This window comes from Sinocyclocheilus anshuiensis, unplaced genomic scaffold (genome assembly GCF_001515605.1).
Source record: "Sinocyclocheilus anshuiensis isolate Anshui unplaced genomic scaffold, SAMN03320099.WGS_v1.1 scaffold421, whole genome shotgun sequence".
In the NCBI taxonomy this organism is placed as follows: Eukaryota; Metazoa; Chordata; class Actinopteri; order Cypriniformes; family Cyprinidae; genus Sinocyclocheilus; species Sinocyclocheilus anshuiensis.
The window spans coordinates 805,305-814,669 of NW_015540859.1; the positions used below are offsets into that span (position 1 = coordinate 805,305).

The 9,365-nt window shown below is 40.6% G+C and overlaps 1 protein-coding gene across 1 annotated transcript in view; it reads right to left on the reverse strand.

Moving 5' to 3' along the window:
* LOC107687945 (glioma tumor suppressor candidate region gene 1 protein-like) overlaps positions 1-8,800 on the reverse strand; it is a 10,075-nt gene extending 1,275 nt beyond the window's left edge. Inside the window, exons 1-11 of the mRNA XM_016485439.1 lie at positions 8,650-8,800; positions 6,821-6,866; positions 6,652-6,694; positions 5,745-5,810; positions 4,053-5,516; positions 3,657-3,887; positions 3,049-3,538; positions 2,701-2,828; positions 2,503-2,564; positions 356-504; positions 139-241 (exon numbers count right to left, since the gene is read on the reverse strand). Of these exons, the coding sequence (XP_016340925.1) occupies positions 139-241; positions 356-504; positions 2,503-2,564; positions 2,701-2,828; positions 3,049-3,538; positions 3,657-3,887; positions 4,053-5,516; positions 5,745-5,810; positions 6,652-6,694; positions 6,821-6,861 (2,777 nt within the window). The 5' untranslated portion in view covers positions 6,862-6,866; positions 8,650-8,800. The remainder of the gene's footprint in view (positions 1-138; positions 242-355; positions 505-2,502; positions 2,565-2,700; positions 2,829-3,048; positions 3,539-3,656; positions 3,888-4,052; positions 5,517-5,744; positions 5,811-6,651; positions 6,695-6,820; positions 6,867-8,649) is intronic.
* Positions 8,801-9,365: the final 565 nt, after the last annotated feature.

Consider the following 9,365-nt stretch of genomic DNA (forward strand, 5'->3'; position numbering starts at 1 on the left):
AAGAAAGCAGTAACAACTCAGACCTGCCACCTCTTATATTCCAGAGAACCAAAATAATTTTTTGAGTTTCAGAGCAATTACTTTGGTCAGTGATTCTGTATTAGTGAGGTGCAGGTTTTTAAAAAATAAATTATGCCATTTGTTACCTGGGATTCAGTCAGAAGAAGTTTCCTGTACTTGTTCAGCATGTTTTTGATTCGTTTCAAGAGAACGACTGAAACGCACTCAAACTGCTTGTCCACTGCACAAAGAATGACAGATATTTTCTCATGTTTATTTTAGTGTTGAGTCTATTACAGGACAACAATTTTATATAAAATATTGTTAAATTCAAACTTCATGATTGCAGTCAAACCTGAAATAAAGTCAGCCTGGTTGGGTAGAGCTCTAGCACCAGTATGGTACGGCAACAAATGTCTCAAAGCATCCTCCACTGAAACAAATGGGGCCAAAGTGTTTGGGTTGAGAACAGCACTGTGGTCCAAAAACAGCTGCTGTTTGAACCTGCAAATGCACATACAAAGTATTTCTATGTTAAATTAATTTTTGTGCACATTAAACAGCTACTTTGTGGATGGCCATATTTTTTAAAAATGTTATTCTTTTTGTCTTTCAAAACATTTGTTTGGAATCTCAATATGGTGTCCTAGACAAAGCAAAAGAAGGCCATATCTTGGTCTTTCTTCACTGCTAGTGGAGTCTCATCTTACATGAAGATGATAATGATGCTATCCTTTCCAACAGACATTCAGGCCATCTGGCATTCAAAGTGGTTTGACCCCTTTTTCAGTCTTATTGAAGTATGTAGATTAGCTCATTATTCAATGGTCAGCTACTCCATTGGACCCTGCTGGATTTGTTACAAAGGTAAGAGATTCTAGTCCAGTGCTTCTCAACCCTGTTCCCGGAGGCACACCACAGTACACATTTTCAAACTCTTCCTAACGCTTCCTAATAAAACAGACCTGATTCAACTCATCTGCTTACCTATGACACCTTTGAGAACACCGATGTTCTCTTCTCTCTAGGGCAGGGGTGTTAAACTCAGCTTCAGTAGACCTATGTGTAGTTTAGAAATAATCCCAAAGGACTTGCTTAGTTGGATCAGGTGTGTTAAATTTGGGTTGAAGTTAAGCTCCACAAGACTGTGCTCCTCCAGGAGCTGAGTTTGGCATCCCTGCTCTAGGGAAAAGCCTTTGTGTTTAGAATGAACTTGTTGCAGGGATCTCCAACCATGCTCCTGGAGAGCTACCGTCCTGTAGAATTCAGTTCCAATCCTGCTCCAAAAAACCCTGTACTTATCACGTAACCCTAAACACCTCGATTAGCTGGTTCAGTTGTGTTTGATTGGGGTTGGAGTTGAAATCTACAGGACAGTAGCTCTCTCCAGGAGCAGGGTTGGAGACCCCTGCTTTGTTGTGATCAGAAGTGTTGCTTTTTATGTATTTCTGTCCTGGAAAGCATTACAATGCAAAACTTTTATTTGAGAGTCTTGTTTTGACCTCTGCCCATTGTCCCTGGGTGCAAAAGGCTTTTATACCTAAGGCAGGAGTCTTTAGACCTGTTCCTTGAGATTGCTCTTCTTGTAAAGTTCAACCCCAACCCTAATCAAAAACATCTGAATCAGATATTCAGGAACACTTGAGAATTATAGAAAGGTGTGTTGGTGCAGGGCTGGAATTGAATTCTGCAGGATGGTAGCTAATAGGGATCAGGATTGGGCATTCGTCAGACTTGTTTTCTCCACCATAAGTGTGGAATCAATCTGGGATCAACACAGTTCTATCTAATCTGATCTAATGTCATCTAAGGTGCCTTGAAATGTATAGTCTTTTATTCCCTAGTCTCAGCCTCAGACGTCACCCCCATGGACCACGGACAGCTGAACGTCTGATGCATGTTGCACACAAAATTGGAAACACTTCAGGAGTTTCGAAGCCTTCATCGGATTGGTTAAATTGTACAGAATTTCCGGGAGATGTGTGTGTCACGTTCTTTAACGTTCCGCTTGGAAACCAAAATGCTGTGATGCCAATGCCTCATGGAAGAAGAAAGCTGTCGTGTTTACAACTGTGACGAAGAGCACTTAGGATCAGCTAATCAACTAACTAAACACTGGATTTTCAAAAGTATGTGAAATATTTAAAGTTTGCTGCATAGAATCTTTCAAATATGTCCAGGAGTTTTACACACCGGTCTGTTATTGTGGGGACATTTCCACTCCCCTAAATATGACGCGGCACAAAAAGAAACATGATGGTTGCTTTACCTGACAGTCATATGGCCTTTTGGGTGGGCCTTGGCCATTCTGCCGTCAGTCTGAAGGTCTGGCTATGCGAGATTATTAATTCCCCAATCAGCTGGTCTAACATTTCTTTCTTGCTAGGTCTTTCTTGCTAGCTACAGCCCTGCCTATGGCATTTTCCATCTTAAATATTTTTGAATTCATACTGATGTCTACATAGAATTAGTATGCTACTGAGTATATCTATTTTTACTTACCTGTGTTGCCTCTTTGTTAGTCTCAGCTTATCCTCTTTTGGATCCACACTTGCAGTTGGAGTCTGTGACACGGAGGGAATTTTAATAACATACTTCATATCCCGAATTACTTTGAAATTCTGTATCCATTCAGGAATCACATCTTCCTGAAATCTAGCATAATTTGACTAAGACTTCACATTTCTTTTGCACCTTTACCTGGTTCTTCTGAAGTGTTGAGTAGGTCTCCTTGTCCTGGGCAAGCAGCCTGGGCCCGAGATGTACCTTCTCCTGTAACTCACGCTGATTCAAAGAGATTATCCCATTGTTCCTCGGGACTGTGAGCTCTAATTAGGGGAGGTATCATTTTTAAGCCAAAACGGATGAGAGAATGATTATCACTTTTTTTTTTGTTATAAAGAATATATGTGACCCTGGCCCACAAAACCAGTCTTAAGTAGCACTGGTATATTTGTAGCAATAGTCAAAAATACAGCAATAATAATACAGTAACGGCAATAATATTCATTGTTACTGATGGAAAGTTAGTCTCATTCAAGAATTTACCTGTGTCATGTTCACCGTATTGCTGCTTGTACTCGTGGTTGGTTGACTCTGAGGTTCTGCTAAGCTCAGTTAACACCTGACTTTGGCCCAATTGCTCCGGATACATAAACAACTTCTCTAAGGAAGCGGAAGGGCTCTTACTCAGTACTGGCCCCCCATGACACTTGGGATCAGCACCAGGAGCAATTAACACAGAGGAGTCCTGCTCATCTGAGACTGGAGTTGTTGAGCCCTTCATGGAGTCTGTGTCTGGGGTCTTTACAGCGCACTGGCCAATAGGAGACTGCAATAGAATATCTGTGTGCTCTGAACCATGGCATGTTGGCATAAGAATCTCTTCACTGTCACACAAGGAAGAGAAAGTCTCAGATGCAGTCAAGGATGTGAGCGAGTCCTCAGCTTCACCTACAGCAGCAGAGATATGGTTGTCCATTTGCACAAGCAGAGTTGCAGCTAAGAGATCTTGGCTGGCTGACGGTTTTTGTGGATACTGCAGAGAAAGACATATATTTTGTATTTACTGAAGAAGTAGAGGATACATTCCTAATATGCTGTTACAGTTCACATCTGTGTTTGAATGCAATTTACAGAGCACAGTTTTAATTTACCTGTTGGAGAGGATGCACTAAAGCCTGATTATGATTTAATGGGTTATGCTCTCCTTCAGTAAAATGTTGCTCTCCTGTCTGGGTTATCAGCTGGGGGGATAATGACAACACTGTCTCAGAGGTACAACTAATATCTGGTGATGACTGTAGTAGAGTTGATACTGGAGAGGGCAGAGGGTGAATCTCTGCAACAGGTGCTTCCACTGAAGCTGGAGGAAGCAATCCGCTCTCCTGAAGTGAATAGAAACAGTGAACAAACGTAATAAGCCACAAATCCGTTATAAAATACAACAGTGCTTTTAAAATTGAATGATAACAAATAAGATTCTGAAACATAATATAATACTGTTTAAGAAAATAAAGACTATTCCTAACATTGTTACAACAGAAACTCACTTGAAACGGTTTGTTGACTTTCTCCTGTTGATCTTCTGTTGTTCTCTCGGGCAAGAGAAGCACTGAATTCTGGGTAAGACACGCCTTTGCCTCAGGTCCACTTATTTGGGCACTTTGGGCTTGAGGCACCAAAGGCAGACTTTGTATCATAGACTGACCATTTTCTATTGGTATGGTGGTCATATCAGGAATAAACATATTGGCATTATTAATCAAAGTGATCTGGTTTCCAACAGTGTTTTGAACTACCGCATGCTGCCCCAGCACTTGAGGTGCATAGGTCCCTGCTAGCTGTGTTGGCATCTGGAAGACTGTAGGAGGTGTTGACCGAATTGGTAAGGACCCTGACAGAAGAGCCCCTTGTTTTAGGGTGAGCTGTCCAGTTGGGGAGGTGAAAATAGGGCTGAAGTTGATTTGCCTTGGCCGTACAGTCACAATATGAGAACTGTCAACATTGGGTTTGTTAGACACCTGATTGCTTGGTGTACTAAGAATACACCTTGGGATGCTGGTAGACTGGGACAAAGTTGCAGGTGTTTGGCTCGGCAGAAAGAACTGTCTCTGGCCTTGAAAAGGATCCTGGGGCTGAATGACAATGGGGCCTCCCTGACCAACCAGATTCAAGCTAACGGGTTTGCTGACACCTGGTGCAGACTGTGCTTGTAAGGACTGCTTTGAGCCAACAGAAGGGGGTAACAAGACACTCTGTGACATATTTGTTGAGATGAAGGCAAATCCTGGCAATGGTTTCTGTCCTGATGGCCTGGAACTGATCTGCACGAGCCTGGGCTGGATGCTGACTGGTAACTTAGGCTGAATGGGTAGAGGGTTTTTTTGTAACATGACCCCTGATGGGGTAATTGTTCTAACGGTGGAGGCCAACATCTGGCGGGTTGGTAGGGTCTTTTGGATAATCATGCTGGTGCTTTGTGCTGAATTAATTGAAAAGGATGCCTCGAATGGAGGTGCGGGGAAGACATTCCCAGGAAGTAGACTTATTAACTGCGTTCCTGGAGGTTTGAGTGAGGGGCAGCCTGGGCCAACAGCTAACAAAGATGGCTGAGGAGGCTCCGCTGCTGTTTGGGTGTCCTTTGGTAAAGAGCTCAAGCCAGGAAGGGTCATTGGTTTGGAGAAATAGGGTGTTGAAGGCAAAGGAATGGATGTGCCAGACAAACCAAACTGGAGAGTTTCTACAGGCTGGGCAAGTCCTGCCTCTAATGCGAGAGTGTCCTCAGTGATGTCAGCCTCCTGGAGACTCTGCTGGAGAAAGTCACAGATCTCTTCTGACTCTTTCTGCTGTTCCACTAGTTGGAAATTGGGATCATCTTGCACCTCTGGAGCTCCACTTCCAAGTGAGGATCCCGGTGATGCCAGCAGTGCCTCCTCCAGAAAGGAGAGATCCACACAGCCAGAGACAGGAGTGTCCTGAGAACTAGCATCATCTGCTAACAGAGACGCAGGGCTCTGCAGAACGGTCACAACAATCATGTTAAAGGTTTGTTAAACTGTTAAAAGTATGCAAACACTATTTAAAGCTTAAAACACTATTTTAAAGCTTAAAGTCACAAATTCATTCTATTGAAACTAAAAAAGTGGGGGTCTTGTTTTAGACAGACAGGCATGTTCTGGGAGGTCCCAGCTGAAACAAATCTATATGCCCCCTCTTCCATGGGGAGAGCGGTCTAGACTTACTGGAGTGTCTGTGAAGAGTGACTGCTCTCCAGAGGATGAATTAATGAGTAAGTCTCCACTTGGCAGCTGTTTGAATAGAAGGGAGGAGGGACAGTTAATTGCATGGGATAATTTTATAGAACTTGTATTTGCACACAAAAATATAAACACAAACACAAGATTTTATTCTGCTTAAAGGTGGGGTATGTATTTTTTCAAAAACGCTTTAGAAAACTGAGTTGGGCCGAGTACCAAAACAAACTTGTAGCCAATCAGCAGTAAGGGGCATGTCTACTCATGATGCGGAGGAGAGAGCGCTCAGTGCACAGGACGGACATGAGCCGTGCGACGACAGAAAGATAGAGATGGTGGATAAAAAACAAAAGAGGAAAACGTCTGCAGAACAAAAGAAGGCTTGCGATAAGGCAAGAAGTAGGATCCATGTAAATATCGGATCAGCTTTCTAGCGCTGGAGAGAACTCAAGGAGCGGGAAGGCCTGCGATCGGACGCTGAGGTTGCTTTGTTTCTTCTCGATAGGTGAGTAACATTGGTTTTGCTTTGTTTCACAGAACTAATATATGCTGGCTTTTGCTTGAATATGCTCGTGTGTCATAATCGTTGCCTGGGTTGCGTACGTATGTGTGGGGGCGGAGCTATCAAAATAGGGGTGAGACCCTTTTGGGGTAGGGGCTTGTTTGTTTTGGTGATTTGAAATATCAACATTGGCTACCAGAAATCACTTACCCCACCTTTAAGGTTCTTCAAAGTTATCCATGTAAGATCTCTCTATACGTCCTTAGAAGAGTGCAAAGGTTCCAAAATTAATGTAACTGAAACAAGTTTGGCGAAAGTACTGTAACAGATAGTCACTAATGTTACTAACATTAAAGATTAAAGCCACACTGTAATATTATGATCCCTCCATACCTCATTTGTCCCATGAAGAAAATCATTCAGAGCTTGAGGGTCACTGTTTCAAAGTAAAACATTTAAAAGTTAACATATGAGCAAAATATCTTGCAAATCTTCTGTTGTGAATGCTTTAAAATACACACAAACTAAGAAAATTCATTTTACTGGATGTAACAACACTTACCACAAAACATCAAATAAACAAGTACCATCTTCATCCTCCATTTCAACTAAACAAAAAAGAAGTTGGATTGTAATTACAAAATTATGATAAAACTTATAACAAATTAAATTATGCTTTGACAAAATATGCATTCATTATTTGATAATAAATCTAATACGTCAGTATTGTGTTTATATAATGTACTATATAAATGAACTCCAATCCACTTAAAAATGTATACAATATTATGGTGCCGAAACTCTAGTAAATCGCTATTATTATGATGTATTAATGAGATAAAACCACATGGTGCATATGTAATAATCTGGGTTTTGTGAAGTAACCTAACCTTTTATTAGGGTGGCTCCATTTAGAGCAGGGAGAGAGAGTTTCTGTGGACTTCATTGACTGGATTGTAGGGACTGGCAGTGAGGAAACTAGACCTTTGGACACATGTACAAAAAGTTATTAGTCTTTGCAAGTGTATGGATGTTAAAAATGGCTTGACTGAACTGAACTGGCAATCATACTTTATAAATGAAATCTTATAATTTCACTGTTCTGTACATTTTTGGTCAAATAGCCTACAAAGTGTAACATCTAAATGACCTGTTCATTTACTGAATATGACTGACTCAGCCTGAATATATTGTTACACCAATGCAAATGGTTTTTAATTAAAGGATTAGAGTCAGATTTGAGTCCTTCCTGCAATGTGGTAACTTTCAAGTCAATAATAATGTTACATTTCAACTACAAATTCAATTACAAATTAAGTAGGCTGGTTGAAAAGACTGAATCATATTTATAATGTTGCACACTGCTGTGTCACAACCCTAAAGCAAGTACCAACCATGTATGAACCGGAATGGGTGCTATAGATTTGATTAGGTTCACTTTTCTGAAATATTTTAAAGACAATAATTCAGTGTTAGTCAGTGTCAGACTATCAACTTGAAATGCCACATATCACTCTTAATTTGCAGATAAATAAATAAATAATCACATTTTCAGTCAATTTTCATTAATATCTAAAATAAATTGTGATTTAGTGATTGGGCTTTGTGGAAGAATTAACTTTAGGAATGACCAAATTACATATTTATACTGTTTACAGGGCAACAGTTTCTTCACTATAATACATTTTATACAGGCTCCAATAATATAATTGCATATATATATTTGCATATATATATATATATATGTATATATATCTGTATGTGTGTGTGTATATATATATATATATATATGCATGCATGCATGCATGCGTTATGTAATATCAGTTACCAGAATATTTACACCTCGCATGGATTGTGGTCAAATGCACATCATGAACCGCGTGCCATCGCATGTTCAGTATCAGTTGATTGAGCAGAGTACAAATCGGCACCATTGCATTGGTCGAAAATCATCTTCAGTTAGAAATGTTCCCTTATTTTGTCTCGCTTTGACTTAAATCGGAGGTCCAGACACCTAGATCTCCTCCAATGACTTCTCCGTCTTATTTTTCTTTACCTACATCTGCATTTCCACAGCACACATTGTCATTTAAAATCAAAATTACAGGCTGGCTGTTTTAGAAATGATTTATGAATACATCCTTATACCCAGATCATACCCAGTTTGTACCCAGAAATGGCTCGTGCGGTCACGTTTGCGTCTCTGTGTAAGAAGGAAACACTTGAGGTTTAAAGGATGCTGCTCAGGACGCGGTTCGCAGGAGGTGATGCGCACACAAAAGCTCCTCATGTGAACACACAGCTGCACATCTATCCCATCATATCTCCTGTGCCGCGCCATAACGCGGATATTCTAATGCGTCATATCGCAGAGAAAAAAGAAGAACTCACCAGCGTCTTTGCGCTTTATTGTCCTTTCAGACGGGCCTGTGCGCCATCCATCCGTACCCACATGCTCAGGGAGGAGGGGGAGACGGGCTCGCGAGGGTGGGTGACAAACACGGAGGTAGAAGAGAGAGAAAGCGCGTGTGCATGTGCTGCTCTTCAGACTCCGCGACACTGGAACCCAGAAGCGCGCTGCTTTTCACAGGCATTTGGAAACACTTTACATGATGGTAAAATTGACCTTGACCGATCCTATTCTTAGATCAGCGGACAGAAAAGGTAAATGCAATATCATACTCTCTTTTTAACAATAGGCTATTCTGCTTCAGAGACTAATTGATCATGTTAAGTGACAGCAGTGTCCAAGCGCTCATTGTCCCCAAAAACAAACAAACAGTTAAGCAAGTTCTGTGGCAGACCTTCAAAACTTCGTCTTTAAATAGAATATTTTTCTGAAAAAAAAAAAAAAAAAATCCTTCAACTAAAATCATGTTTTCAGAAGGATTATTTATTTATTTATTTGGATAAGTGAAAAAAAAAAATACTCGGAGCATTAAAAGGAAAGGTTAAATTTAGGCTAATATTAAATAGTTTTGGTGGAGTATTTATTTTTGTCATTTTTTGTAGAGCTGATTGGTGGTTGGGTTTGTGGGTGGTTTGAGGGGGGTTATGTAATATCCAAACTCAAGATATGTCATTTCCATACCTAAAATACATATTTT